Source organism: Sardina pilchardus, chromosome 23 (assembly GCF_963854185.1).
Source record: "Sardina pilchardus chromosome 23, fSarPil1.1, whole genome shotgun sequence".
NCBI classification, from domain to species: domain Eukaryota; kingdom Metazoa; phylum Chordata; class Actinopteri; order Clupeiformes; family Clupeidae; genus Sardina; species Sardina pilchardus.
Window position 1 is genome coordinate 15,463,884 of NC_085016.1, and position 15,312 is coordinate 15,479,195.

At 42.0% G+C, this 15,312-nt stretch overlaps 2 protein-coding genes across 2 annotated transcripts in view; both read right to left on the bottom strand.

Annotated features, from left to right (window-relative positions):
- The window catches only part of si:ch211-266a5.12 (uncharacterized protein LOC557488 homolog), a 3,604-nt gene extending 1,481 nt beyond the window's left edge, over window positions 1–2,123 (bottom strand). Inside the window, exons 1-6 of the mRNA XM_062527860.1 lie at window positions 1,751–2,123; window positions 1,233–1,295; window positions 898–1,059; window positions 694–750; window positions 510–587; window positions 1–69 (exon numbers count right to left, since the gene is read on the bottom strand). The exon at window positions 1–69 is cut by the window's left edge and continues 1,481 nt beyond it. Coding sequence (XP_062383844.1) covers window positions 1–69; window positions 510–587; window positions 694–750; window positions 898–1,059; window positions 1,233–1,295; window positions 1,751–1,918 — 597 coding nt within the window. The 5' untranslated portion in view covers window positions 1,919–2,123. The remainder of the gene's footprint in view (window positions 70–509; window positions 588–693; window positions 751–897; window positions 1,060–1,232; window positions 1,296–1,750) is intronic.
- Window positions 2,124–10,778: 8,655 nt separating this feature from the next.
- ifng1 (interferon gamma 1) lies at window positions 10,779–13,881 on the bottom strand. The gene is made up of 4 exons (XM_062528348.1): window positions 13,651–13,881; window positions 12,254–12,319; window positions 11,911–12,123; window positions 10,779–11,122 (listed from the first exon to the last, which is right to left on the bottom strand). Exons 1-4 carry the CDS (start codon window positions 13,786–13,788, stop codon window positions 10,961–10,963), a joined length of 579 nt encoding a protein of 192 aa, XP_062384332.1. The 5' UTR covers window positions 13,789–13,881; the 3' UTR covers window positions 10,779–10,960.
- Window positions 13,882–15,312: the final 1,431 nt, after the last annotated feature.

Below are 15,312 nucleotides of genomic sequence, written 5' to 3' on the forward strand. Positions count from 1 at the left end.
CCCTCGGATGTAGTTATGGAGAAGCTTCAGCTCGTCCAGCGCCTTGTTTAAGGTATCCTCCTCACTGATCTGATAGAAGACAGAGGGAAACAGAAGGAGGGGGGTTAGGGTTAATCTTGGGTTAGGGTTAATCTTGAATTTCCCCTTTCTTGAATTTCCCCTTGGGGATCAATAAAGTATCTATCTATCTATCTATCTATCTATCAGGGTGATGACAGAGGAGAGAGGAAAAGAGACGCAGAGATGGAGGGATGGAGGAATAGGGAGGGGAAGAGAGAAAGGATGTGAGGATGCGGGATAAAGAGATGAGGGAGAAAGGAAGAAAGGTGGGGGAAGCAAAGACAAAGCAGCATTTGTGTGTGTGTGTGTGTGTGTGTGTGTGTGTGTGTGTGTGTGTGTGTGTGTGTGTGTGTGTGTGTGTGTGTGTGTGTGTGTGTGTGTGTGTGTGTTGTGTGTGTGTGTTTGTGCGTGTGCGTGTGCATGTGTGTGGTTTTATTGGTATCACTTACCCTTTTTATGGCGTCATTAAGCCGCTGAATCTGTAGAATTGCCCATTGTCTTGGCGTCGGTTTTTTGCTAGATGATGGCTATAAAGACAGAGTTGGAGCATGAGCATCTACAGGTGCAGGTGCAAATTGACACTTTCTCAGCACAAAGCCGTACTTTTTTCATTCCTCAAAAAATAACAATTACCTCAATAAGTGGCATCTTCTCAGCTTTCTGATTCAATCTCTCACACTTCCCCTCAACCTAAAAAAAAAAAGCACACACACATTCAGCCTATTCAGGAGTTTTAGTATAGTGTTACGATAGTTTAGCTTTGTACTGTATGGCGAGGTGTCATTGAGCCATTTAAAGTGGCATTTCAGTATGGAGGAGAGCACCAGGAGAACTCACCACACGGACACAGCCGTCCAGCTCATGCATGAGGCCTGTCAGGTCCACGAATGGACCACTGTGATCGGTGATGTCTTCGTTCTCTTTAAGGCCCAGCTTCTCCTGGAAAACGCGCTCGTAGAAACGGGCAACTTGGCGCATTACGCAGCCATGAAGATTTCGCTGTTATGAGAGGGGAAGATGGATAAGATCTATAATTATCATCCTTATTATTATTCACTTTTCCAGTGTCATTTCATTACATGTTCATTACATGTAATTTACACACATGTACATTTACAACATTTTCATATCATTGGCCTGATATTAGAAATATGATCCCAAATATTCCTTACCCATCTTCTTATTTGTGAAAATTGATCCGTCCTGAGAAGAATTCTCCAGTCATGTGCTGAACTCTAGGGAATATAAAATTCAACACTTGAACATAACGCTCAAAACATACTGTACACACAGCTTTCCTACAGTCCCACAGTTTTACAAAAGTGCTACAAATGCTATCTGTTCTCTCTGCAGCTTTCACAATCAGAGGAAACGACTGTTGTTTGTGGTGAGTATGTGTAAGTTGTGAATGCAAACACACACGCACACACACACACACACACACACACACACATTGCTCGAAAGCACATGACTGTCATACCTGGGCAAAGATTTATTAAGGTATTTGCAGAGCTAGCATTGTATGCTTTTCCATTTGTCTATGTTTGTCTATGCATTTACTTTACTCAGAACATTATGCAAATCACTGACACACCTTCCCCAGTCAATTCTGGCTTCAAGCCCACTTTAACCAAACGATTGCTGACTGAGCTCTGAAACAGGTCATAAAACACATACCAAACGTACTCACAATGTTGTGCGCCACGCTCTGAGCGATCCTCTGGAGTGCGTCGGTGTCCATGCAGAGCTCACGGGGGACGCAGTCCGGCGTCAGTGCCGTCGCCGCGTGGCCACAGGAGACCACCGTCACCAAGAGTAACAGGGCCGTCAGCAGCCCACGCTGCAGGATTCCAGGCATGCCTGTGGAGTGATGAGTTTGACGGCCACACGCGGTCTCTCAATGCGCTCGGTCGCTGCTTCTCCGATCTCGTTTTTCCCCAGTCCTGCCTCCTTCAAAGATGCACGCCTGCTGGCACACCTTTATTATTCCCGGCACCTTTGTACAGTACTTGTCTGTGCTTCTCACTCAATTTCTCTCTCTCTCTCTCTCTCTCTCTCTAACTTTCTCTGTCTTTGTATCTCTGTTACCTTCTCATGCTCAGGTATTTATATATTGTGCCAATTTCCTCCTACGTCACTTCACCCCCCCTCAGTCAACTGCTGGCTTTCCAACCACAACCACTAGGAAAAAAGGAAGGCCAGAGAGAGAGAGAGAGAGAGATAGAGATCTCCCATTCAGGTTATTGATCCATTTGGACACCTGCTTGCCTGTCGTCATCCACAGGAATCTTATTTGACTTTTTAATTCAATTTATGCTCGCATTTGAAAGCATTAAAAAAAAAAAGAAATAGCAGTGCTTGAAGCATGTTTTTAAAAAGGGTTCACAATGTGTGGGTTAACCACAGTGTATTGAGGTCATGACATTTTTAGGGTCTTGGTTAAGATGTCCTAGATTCAATGGTGCACCAGAAACCGCAGAGCGGCAACAGAATGTTCCTTGGAGACGACGCAGATGAACACCGATTGCTACAAGGGGCCAGAGACTCCTAAAAGATTGGATGTGAAGAGAGATTCTTCTGGAGAGACATTTGGACTATATGCCTGAGGAGGCTTTGACTGGAGAGAGGAGTGGAAGTGAGCGGCGCTGGGTATCGGATGGTCTTAATCGTGACAATCAGGGGCTTCACTTTCACTGCTGGTGGAACAGGCTGTGGGATGTCACTCTTGGCCTAGTTTCCACTGTGATGGGGGGGATATTTGTCAGATGCAGAGGCTTCTCTGGCCCACTAACTACGGGTGCATGACATTTGCAAACTGTCAACTTCCTCTGACGGACGGGTCCAGTCGAAGGCTTTGAAGCTCATTGTGAGTGTGTGTGTGTGTGAGAGAGAGAGAGAGAGACTATGTGTGTGTGAGTGAATGGGTGTGTGCGTGTGAGTGAATGTGCAGCAACAGTATGGGCAAAGTTGAATTACTCCCAGTCATTTGTAGTCATTACCGGCCTATAGGCATTTCTCAGACCTTTGGACAGTGAGAAGTGTGCCAACTGCAAACCCTCACTGACCTTCCTATTATGTGGAATTTGGTCATAGCAGACACTAGTATAGTGAGCCTGATACAGTATGTGATTTCCAAAAGGCCCAGTGGGAGCAATAGCAGTGAATGGCCAACGTGAACAGTCAATAGTAAGACTTTCACGTTTCACGTCAGTCTGGCCTCAAAGCTCAGCTATAGGGAGGGCCAGGATTGAGTCATTTCTTTGGTATGAATCTATAATGAATCATAAACGATTTAAAGGCTCATCGTGTGACATGGTAAAACAAATCCCTGTATAAACATAGTTGGGTTAGGTTCATCGGGCCAAATATTATGTCCTGGTTATTGACAAAAGGTGTTCTTTGGGTAAAGTATGTCACTGGCAATCCCGCACTGCGCAGGGTGCATTTGAAGAATATCAATGAGGGTTTTGTGATGGTGGTGTAGCAGTAAAAACCTGTTTGCCTATTTTCTCTTTCTATCTCTCTCACTCTCACTCTCTCTCCCTCTCTCTCTCTCCCTCTCTCTCCCTCTCTCTCTCGTATATGCACACATACATATGTAAGCAGCACCATACATCTATGTATGTACAGTATGCAAGTATGTGTGTGTGTGTGTGTGTGTGTGTCTGTGTATGTATGTGCACATGTGTGCATGTCTATTTTGGTTTATTTGTTTGTTTTAGATTGGTTGGAAGACCAGTTATGCATGTGTGCTTGCCCAGCTGGGCAGTACCCGTCAGAAATCAAGGTGATGACATTAGAGTGAAACTTGATGACTATCTCTGCATTATCGCTGATCTGTCTCTCCTACCTACCCATGCGCGCGCACACACACACACACACACACACACACACACACACACACACACACACACACACACACACACACACACACACACACACACACACACACACACACACACTAATTCTTCCTATGTTTTAAATGCACTCAAGGTGAGTACATATTTACTATAAAGATGGTAATTCTAAGGATAGGATAACAGTCTCTGGTATAGAACAGTCTTTGGCATAGGGCTCTATCCTCAAACAACTCAAATGGCTTCAAATAGCTATGAAGATCTCAGATCTTCTGAGGAGATATAGCAGATGCAAGAGCATATCCTTAGACATGAAGACATTTTTTTTTTAATTAAACATGTGTAACCAGTGGGCTGAAAAGCTCAGGTTTATCCTTCCTGCAATGATAACAGGCTCAGGTTCTCATGTAGTTATGTAAGACCGTATCAGAGTTTGAGAAAGTACCCAGCTGCCCTCTAGGTACACAATGGCATTGTTGATGGGTAAGAGAAGCAGCTATGCTCCCTTACTGGTAGCCAGGGCCAATAAAGCACAATCCCTTGAAGACCTACTGTATATCAACTTCCTAGACTTCATTGAAGAGCTGTTCTCCCTTCTCTGTTTGTTGTGTTGCACAGAGCACTGCATTAGAACACTATACTTTTAGGAAAGAAAGCTATATAGAACCAAAACCATTCTTTAAACAATTTTGAAGAGTTCACCAAAGGAACCCCTAAGTGTTATTTAAAGTTTGCATGGTTCTATAATGTACCCCAAGAACCCTTTTTATAACAAAAAAAAAAAAAAAAGATTGTGCCAAACGGTACCCGTGTAAACAGCCACTGCCAGACTAAGAAATTGGTGTGCTGATAGTATCAGGCAGTATTAGCCAATATGTCTAATATCGGGCAGTATCAGTGTTTATAATGCTCAATTATTATCAATTATTTTTTTAATTAAATAAAGGACAGCCAAATAGTTAGTCTGGCTATCATCATACTAAGTTCAATCTTTTGAGAGTCTGGGTTTTATTTCTACTGCACAAGAGGCAAAGTTGAAATGACGCTTGTGCGCTTTTGGATAGTCCTTCAACCAATCAGACCAACGATCCGGGCGCATCTTTTGGATAAGCTAGGTTGTGATTGGACCCAGAAGATGTGGACAAGAAGCAGGAGAGATAGATGTGCCGGTTTCCAGCCTGAGTTGCAGGGCGAAATCCAAATCGTCGGCAGATCAGCAGGCATGCATCAGTAGTTCACCCAGCCTACCAAATAGTGATACTTCATCTACATTTCTAGTATTGCCTTTCGAACTTGATCTAGCAGTTAAATAATGTTAGCATTGGTTGGGTTATTTGGCTAGGGTGACAATTCGCCCTTTTCACGCTAACGTCAGACACTTTCCGCTTTGAAGCTTTGCTGGGTATCAGTACATCCGGCATAAGCAAAAACTATAGGTGATACGGATACAGTTCTTGAGGTAAGATAGGTCATGTAACCTGACCTATCCTAGCAAATATGGATATTACGTAATAAAGAATGGGGTTATACCATTGGGCACACTCTGTGATGATTTTACTATTATAAACCATTATAATGTGACTTCAAACTATGTATAGTTATAGGAAGAATTGTATCACTATTATACCAGTGATACTGTATTCCCACTGGAAATATCACATCACTGTTTGGGAGTTAAAGAGGATCTATAGTGGAATTTATGGAGTGGGTGAGGAGGTTAGTTTCTATGGTTATAGCCAGTCAGAATGAGTAGAGAGGGGCTTTCCCTTCCTCAGTCTCACAACACCTACTGTAACAGCACAAAGTGTGAACCTGTGCCTTCATCGATTGACTTTTCCCACAAACTTCACATAACATCTGACTGTTTCATGTAAGCCAGCCAATCTATCAGTATCCATGTTTATAATGGCCAATAATTCATTTTAAAGTAAGTAAAGGACAGCCAAATAGTGATACTTTATCTAAATTTCCAGTATTGCCTTTCCAACTTAACGTTATATCCAACAGTAAAATAATGTTAGTATTGATTGGGTTGTTTGTCTAGAGTGACCATTCGTTGGGATATCTAGCCCAGAGTCCGCTCCTAGGGTGCTCTCCTTTTTGGGCGTTTGTCTCCCTGGTAGTTTTGATTTGTGTATGTAGTGCTTGTTGCCGGGCTCATTGTAAAATGTGTATGATTTACGGTCAAAGTGTCACATGGTAGAATTTAGACTGTGGAACATACAAGAGCACCAGAGTAATAGAATGCAGTCCCGCCCCCAGAAATAGGCCTATAAGGGAAATTGGGGGGTGTCCTAATTTTGGTCAATTTGTCTTCATTTTTGTCCTCACAAATTCTCCTCTGTTTTCAGAATATGGTTGGTGCTCACCCTATTTCAATATATTTCCGCAGAAAACTATTTCAATATATATTCTGCAGAAAACCAATAGACACGGATATGATGCAGGCAGTGTGACTATTCTAACCTATGACTGTAACATGGGCCATGGCCACTGAATGAAAATCACCCGCTCAAAGAAGGAATAGGCCTATGACCTGAATTTGAGGGAGGTCCTCCTTTTCAGAGTCTGGTTGATGGTCACCCTATTTATGCTACTTAGTGCAAATGTAGCCTTCACTTCCCATTTTAAACACAAATTATGACTATCAAAGCTTAATTATCCTGACCACATTGATATACTGTAGGCTACCAAGTGGACCGCAGGCATCACTGGGTGTTCCTTCATAGGCCCTACAGTCACTCTTCAATTCCTACATTAATCTAAAGTCATTGGCCGGGTTTCCCAAAATCGTTAAGAAGCTCTTAAGTCCTAAGAACTTCTTAGGAGCGTTCTTAGAACATTCTTACAACGCTCCTAAGAAGTTCTTAGCACTTAAGAGCTTCTTAACAATTTTGGGAAACCCGGCCATTGTTAAAAAGACCCCAGAAGGAATAGGTACAGTACTGTACATGTATGGTTGAAGTCTATAAAAAAATTTTTAATTACAATAAAGAGAGATAAAACAATGTTTAAGTCAGCATGAAAGTATGGCCTAATCACCATGAAGAGTAAGAACTATGATATCTTTCAGACCGACTGGCTGTAATGAATTAATGTTACCAATACCATTGAAATAATTAATTTAGCATGCATTCAGTGTAGGTGTCCAGTCTGAATACTATACAGTAGCATGTCTCTTTGTAAACTAATTGATCTACTGTAATAGGCCTACTGTCTCAGGTCACAGAGTATGAACCTGTGCCTTTGTCCATCAACAGTTCTCACAAACTTCACATAACATCTGACTGTAACCAGCAGGGTAGATCAATTATTTAGTGACTATAGGAAAAACAATACATAAATAAGATATATATTATAGATAAGTATATATATACTGTATATATATATAATTAAGGTGAGATGGCCCATCTTTATCTGTCATCAAGGTGAGCTAACTGAGACTTCTCTCTTATGTGCCCAACAGCATGCCACTGCATATATCAGATGCTTAGATCACTTTGTTCTTCTTTGCTTTGGCTTCCCGAAGCAACCAGTCTGACCTGCTGATTTGGTGATTTGGTGGGGGCCTTGTCTACCTGTTGTTAGGCAGTTTGGCACAAATATGACACACATTTAAGCCATAACTCACATTTTAATCATTATACCTCCATGTGGAGTATGGAGGCTGACATGAGCAGTAGCGTTAGATCAGACATGCCATGAACATTTCCCTTCCAGGAAACTCCCTAAACCTGTTAGGTAGCATTTCTTAGCTTTCCCGCAAGACCCTCCCATGAATTATTTAGTGGTCAGCTCATTCAACAAAGCTATTCACAGTTCAATGGATCCCTGCATCACAATTACATTGAGACATGTTTACTGAGTGAGACTGACATGTTATGATTTGGTTTGTTATGGTTTATATGTAAGCACCATGTAGTAATTTAGGAGGAAGTACATGTATGGGAATATGCAAGTTATTCTTAAGATACTTGCAAGAAGCGCTGCTAGAGTCATATAGCCTTACAGGTCTTTCAGTAGTTTTTGTTATTTGTTTATTTGATATTAATAGGCTGCCTTTTAAAAACTGGCTGGGTACAACGGATGGAAATTAGCACTCACAAGCTAACTCTTAAAACTAATCTACAGCTTTTTGTCTGTTAATTAATGACCATTGTCTCTGAAAATTAAAAACATAGACAGTGCCAGTTATTCCTCAAAATTACTTGCACAGAGCACTGAGTCATATCCTGACATATAGCAAACTGTATCCCTGTAGTGTTGTGCTGTAGGTGAATAATAGTTGGCATGTTTAAAAAGTGCTGAGACAGTGGGGGTTTTCCTTTTCACTGCTCTTTAGAAATTATCATTACATGAGGACTGCATTCCTACAATGCTTAACTTGTACCGTGCATGTTCACCTTTTTTCTTGAAAATCTTTTTTCCAAACCTGTGCCCACTTTCTGAGCCTTTACTGTAACATTTGTGTCTCTTCACATGCAGCTACTACGGCACCTCATATGAAATGATAGACAACAATCTTTCACCTAATAATGCTCAGATATGAGGTTTATCTTCACAGTTATGGCTGCAAGGGGAATGAACTGGCAAGCCCACAAAACAACACTTGAAGCTATCTCCTGCTTTTGTGGGTTCTTTGTTCACACGGGATTAAAGCCAGTATAAACTAGATATTTTGAAAGTTTAAACCATGTGTCACTGACTGTCTAATACTGTTTGAATGTGACCTTTGTCTTATTTTTTTTTAAAAACACACACACACAAACACACATCAATCAGCCGAAATCAACACTGGCTAGGATGGTGTATGACGGTATCCAAGCCATTATGTATGAGACATAGCCAAAACAAATACCGTTCTGAGACAGAAGCCAAAACAGTCACTAAGCAGTTTTTTTTGTCTCAGGCTGAAGTCCTGTCTGATTTGTCATGTATTTTGAGCAGGTTCATGATGCAATTAGAAGACGTCTGTGTGCAATCTGAGTTTATCTCTGGTATGTCCGATTGAAACAAACAGTATGAGTTACCATATTGTATGAGACTGTAAAAACATTGCACGGTATCAATCAAGGATTGGAGCAACTTGAATGAAACTGTATTAGAATCACACTTGTGTAGATACACGTTTTCCAATTGTTTTATGTTTTCATTCAGTTTACTGTGAATACTATACAGGGATAGAGTTAATTGAAGCAGTATATGGATGCTGGACTATCGGGCTATTGTGTTACAAACTATTTACACAAAGGGAAATGTGTAAATGAAAGGGAAATGTGTTTACCTCGAATGTTCAGTAAATCTGAACCTCATCTCTCATTGTTGGGAGAGAAGAGAAACAGTATTACGGAGAATAAGCTATTAAGTGAACAGATTAACGCCAGTTCCGAAAAACAATCAATCACACTCTGACACAGCTTATGTTAGAGAAGAATGACTGGAGAGGGGAGAGACAATAGGCAGGTCGCTGTACAAAGGCATGCCCGATTGGGATCAAATATCAACAATATCTCTCACCAGAATCACTTGCCCTGCCCACAACAGAATCACACCTGGCATGACCACAAAGGGATTTTAATATTACAGTAGTGCATTGCTCCATCCTTTATTACTCTCTGATATCTTGGAGGGATGATTTTTGTGTCGGAATGCTCCTCAAAATGGACAGTCCGCTATTCTAATCAAACCGTGTCCATCGATCAAGTTCAGCTAAATGCCTATGGTCCTCCACCTGTACGTTTACTAAACGTCGTTTAGTATGTGCACTGGTGTTCACACATACTCCCAGTGAATGGGACACAAAACAGTAGCTCGCACTGAGTCATGAACAACTCCAGCCAATCAACACGTTGCTTCTTCTGCACAGAGGAGAGCTGGTGTTTTTTTTATTTTTTTATTGTTGCTTCAGCTCAAATGTCAACAATCCACCATCAAAATGGTGTCCTATGTCTTTAAGTAAACAGAGTCCCACCTGACCCTGACCGGAGGTGGGACTTCGGGGATTTTGTATGGTGCAATGGCGTGTGAGTGTGTGTGTGTGTGTGTGTGTGTGTGTGTGTGTGTGTGTGTGTGTGTGTGTGTGTGTGTGTGTGTGTGTGTGTGTGTGTGTGTGTGTGTGTGTGTGTGTGTGTGTGGTGTGTGTGTGTGTGTGTGTGTGTGTGTGTGTGTGTGTGTGTGTGTGTGGTGTGTGTGTGTGTGTGTGTGTGTGTGTCAGTGTGTGTGTGTGTGTGTGTGTGTGTGTCTGTTTGTGTGTGTGTGTGTGTGTGTGTGTGTCTGTGTGTGTGTCTGTGTGTGTGTCTGTGTGTGTGTCTGTGTGTGTGTGTGGGAGTGATGGAGACAATAGGCTGTTAAATGAGTGGGCCCTGGAGTAAATGAGGAGGGGGGGTGAGTAACAGTTTCTGTTCAGTCAAGTGTACCCCTTACTGTGGTTTATGTGTGTGTTTGTATGGTTATGTTTGTGTTTGTGTTTGTGTGTGTGTGTGTGTGTGTGTGTGTGTGTGTGTGTGTGTGTGTGTGTGTGTGTGTGTGTGCATGCGTGCGTGCGTGCGTGCGTGCGTGCGTGTGTGTGTGTGTTTGGAGGAGTGTGGAGTGCATGTGTGTGTGTGTGTGTGTGTGTGTGTATGTGTGTGTGTGCTTGAGTAAGTAGGTGTGTGTGTGTAAATGTGCCTATGTGTCCGTCAGTTGCCTGCTCTACACTGTCTGCTGAACTTTAACCGGAATACATTTCCACCTTTCAATTCACTCATTCACCTACTCACATAAGTACCACATTAGCAAGTCAGTCAAGTCAACAATTCCTCTTTGCAATGTCAGTTTATTTAGTCATAGACTTTACACAATTCTGTAAGCAATTATGGGCTACAGTTGAAAACATTATCAAAAAATAATATAAATAGAAAAATAAATACTTTCTCACATAAAATACATTGTATTGTGCATATTTGAAATAGTATAAATAAATATAAATAGAGGCACCATGTATACAGTATTTTTTGACGTATACTGATTTTGAGTAGTAAATGAGCAGTATCTCTAGATGGGCTCTATGCCCTAGGTTTGGTTGATCGACGTCTGAGCTGCCGTCTACGACGGGAGCTGATTGGGTTTTTGGACTGGTTTTTGGAGGCCCACCCAACAGCAGACACCTGGTTGTAGACCCTCTTCATCTCGTAAATGGCTTTGCGTTGGACTTCCTCTTTAGTTACCTGGGGAGGGGAAGAAGAAACAAACATGCCATGTCAATCTTATGTAGCCATTTTGGTACATGTCCCCCAAACATCCATTTTTTCATGACAGTTTTCTTCTTGTGTGCCATTACTTTTCAGGGATAGATCAGGTGTTACATAACAAGGAACCTGCATAGGTTTCTGCTGGAACAAAACAGCTGAGCTGTAATATTGTAGTAGCTGTGTCATATGTATGTCATGAACTAAACCTCTTGGCACAAGAAGAGTGGTCAGACTGTGAGTATGTGTAAGTAGAAAACTGCAGACACTACAGTATATACAGTAGTAGCACTGGCACAAAACACCAGTTTTGCACACTTTGCACAGCCTTTTCTGTTCACCTTGCTATATCTTGCTGTTTCTTCATTTTCAGATAGCCATGCCATATTTTCATGTACTTAATATAACATTTCCAATCAACTAAAATGTTTTTTTTCTTTTAGTGAATGCTTCTATGATGAACAAAGTGATTTTACCTCAGTTGGTATAGATATGGCATAGGTATATTATATCATAGATATACGGCAATTGTAGGACAATAACAGATTCAATCCTATCATTATACTATCAAACACAGGTCCAGCATAGTCAAGTAAAATGTAAAGACAAAGCATGCCATGTCTGCAGACTGGTCAAGCCTCTGCTTGCATTGTGTTCTCCAGCATACTTAGATCTACCCCTCGGCACCAATGTTGATATAAGTGGGACTATGCCTATGGCGGGAGTGTGGTAGATCGAAAACTGATACAGTATGTTTTGTTGCTTACATCGATGGCTTGCAGCTCCTTGAGGTTACGGCTGAAGACTTCAAACTGTTTCTGTGTTTCATTAAAGTAATTTGTCCTCAGTTCCTCCATTTTGCTTTTCAGGTAGTCCACGTCATCCCTTTCCCCCTTGGTCTGCATGTTGTCGTGTATTTTGGTGAGAATGTTGATGTAAACTTTCAGTGTTTCATCTGCCAGAAACATCCGCACTTGTTCCTAAAAAAGAAAAACCATGTGTGTTTATATCTTCAGTATTGTAACATGACTAGTGATGCTTAATGAATGAATAAATGAATGAATGAATTAATTAATTAATTTAATTAAACAGTTTAGATGAATGGCTTACCTGAAGATTTGAGAGCTCCTGCGGTTTGAATAGAGCACCAACAGGGCGGTGACCTTTGCCTTTGGCCTGAATTGGAAAAGAGTTTGGGGGTTAAAGTCTGATGGCTCAAAGTGTAGAAAAGACCAACCACGACAACCATTTCATAACCCCCATGGGGTATCCTTGCATCAACCAAGAAGGGACAGGGGCGCTGTGGCGCAACAGGCTACAGCGCTCGTGCCATACATGTATATCGAGGGCTGAGAACCAAAGGGGCGTTAGTGACATTTCACCAACTTTACAGGAGAGCCAAAACAAATCTAACTGCTTCTATAAGTTAACCGTTAAAGACTCTTGGTTTTTGTTCAATAACTTTATATTTATAAATATTTTACTTCTATAATTTTGTCAGCTAGAAAGAGCTCAGGTGATATATATAACTCAATTTTGACCAAAATGTCAATATGTGTCCGAGCCCAATATGTGTCCGAGTTCCCACGGGAACCCAGGTTTGAGTCCGACCTGCGGTCATTTTCCGATCCCACCCCATCTCTCACTCCCGCTTGCTTCCTGTCTCTCTCTACTGTCCTATTTGAATAGGCAAAAATCCCAAAAAGATATACTTAAAAAAAAAAGTATAAAACAGAAAAAAAAACCAGAAGGCACCTCAGTGATAGTCAGTGCAGTCCCTACACCAGTGTTTAGATTTTGGAATGATGACAAAAAACTATCCAAATCCCTTGTCTTTGGCTTTGAGAGGAAACCATCTATCTCCCACATGAAACCCACATGAAAGGCAACAAATTGAATATGACACCATAATCTCGCCTCCCCTTTCTCTATGTGGTTCTCCTTGCCCTCACCATCTTTTGAATCTCTAGCTGGGATAATAGAAGCCTGCTCTTGAGCTGACAACCACAAGTCACGCATTAGGCTGGTCTGCGCCAGGCTGTGCAACCAGTCCAGTGCAACACCTAGCTCTCAGACAGAGCAGCATGCCGCCCCCATCACACCACAGTCAGTTTCGAAACTAATTATTAACAGCAGACAGAGAGTAGGAAGTGGGTTTGTTCCATGTGTTTACACGTATAAACAGTTCTGATGAATTAGGCCAGAAGCTATGCTTCATTAGAAAGACAAAAATAGACGATTTTGCACTGCACTGACACGCTGTTCGGTCATGAGTCACTACACAAGGCTTACTTCTACGAGAAAAGGTTCACCCACAGACCCCCAGGGACCAATGGGATGTTTCCCCCCCATAACCGGTAAATCGAAACAACATCTCAAACTTCTCAAATCTAGCTCTCTGATTTATGCACGAAGGCATGACGTCTTGAGCCCTGTACCTCTGTACCCCCTCTGTACCTGTACCCCCCCAACCTCTACTTATATCTAACTCTAGCGATGATACTTACAAGGATTTTGTCCAGGTTGCTCTGTCTTGTTGCCATCTCTTTGGGGAAGTAGTCCTTATTGCCCATAACCTCTCCTGCCATCAGACAGATCACTGCCCAGATCAGAGCCTGCTTTAGGTGATACGCTGCGGTCGCCATTGTAGTCTGTTGGTCTCGCCGGTGTGTTAAACTCCCTTAAGTCAGTCGTTAGCGCTTAATCAAACGTCTCTGCTCGACCGACCCACCCTGTGCTCTTACGAGACTCGCTGTCACTGACTGATGCTCTGACCAACAGGTGGTATTTATATGTAGGGGAAACAGTGAGAGAGAGAGAGCGCAAAGGAGCGTGAGATGTGTTAACCATGCAGCACCGTGGAGTTGAGATAGGTGTGAACTCTGTGGGTTCCCCCGTCTGAGCGTGAGTGAGCAAGTTTCCTTTAAATTAAAAAAAAAAAAAAAAATGTGCCATGCTGACGTTCAGAGGTGCCATTGCTGCATTCAGTTGCATTACTCCACTTCCACCACCTCCAGGAATACCTGGGGACTCCTCAGGGTGGGGCCTGCTCTATGGGGTCTGTGATCGGGGAGGAAGGAAGGCTCTCGCTGATGGATGGACGTACTGACGTCTACATTTACACACATTTACACTTATTCATTTAGCAGACGCTAATCAGGCATTTATTTATTGATGAATATGAGTTCATTAATACGTTTTCTATTACTCATTCATTGAGTAGACACCTCCCACAGACACGTAGACACACACACACACACTCCCACACACCCACACACCCACACACGCACACACCACCCGCTGCAACGGCAGTTTGAGGCCTAGTCGCTGAGGTGCCTGATGCTGGCTTGCAGCCAGCGCTAAGAGGAAATGGTGGTTATCATCGTTCAGCTTTCTAGTAAAGCTGGGCAACTCAATTTTTCTGCAGTATTGAAAGTAACACATTTTTTTTTTTGTGAAGTGAAGTCCTGGGTGACATCATTGCAAATTTATGTCATTGACCTGACCATGCAAAGAAAATCCCAGCCAAGAATTTTTTTTTAATTATTTAAAGGGTCTTTTTTGGTCAAGATGGGATTTTTTTGCCTGTTTTGTCCATTTCTCTTTTATCATTGCTTGTTTTCCACTGAACTAACAGTTGAAAACAACTTTTATTTAAATCCAGATGTACTTTACCTATTATAGGCCCTCATCTTTTCAAGGCCAAGGTCAACTTTAGACCATTTCCTTCATTTCCTTCCTCCAGAGGGACATGCTGTACGGTATATGTTCTGTATATGCACTACTACAGACAATTGCACTCATTGATGCATTTATTTCACTCATTGATGCACTTATTGTGTTTTTTAATTTGTTGTTAGAAGTGCTCTAAAGCTGAAATGTTTTTACCATGTTGTAAGTCGCTTTGGTTAAAAAGCGTCAGCCATATGTAATGTAACGTAATGTAATATGTGTGGTATGCATTTTTGATCTGTGCTATAGAATATGGCAACACAACACAGACACTATTGGAGGACATGTGCACTAAACAGCATTAAGAGAACAGAGGCATACACCACAGTGAGCAATTGCTGTACCATACAAGGCTCACAGGCCACAGACAGACAGACGAGAGTAGAGAAACATCATTTTGAGGTTTCCTTTCATGTGTGTGTTTGCTGAGACAGCAG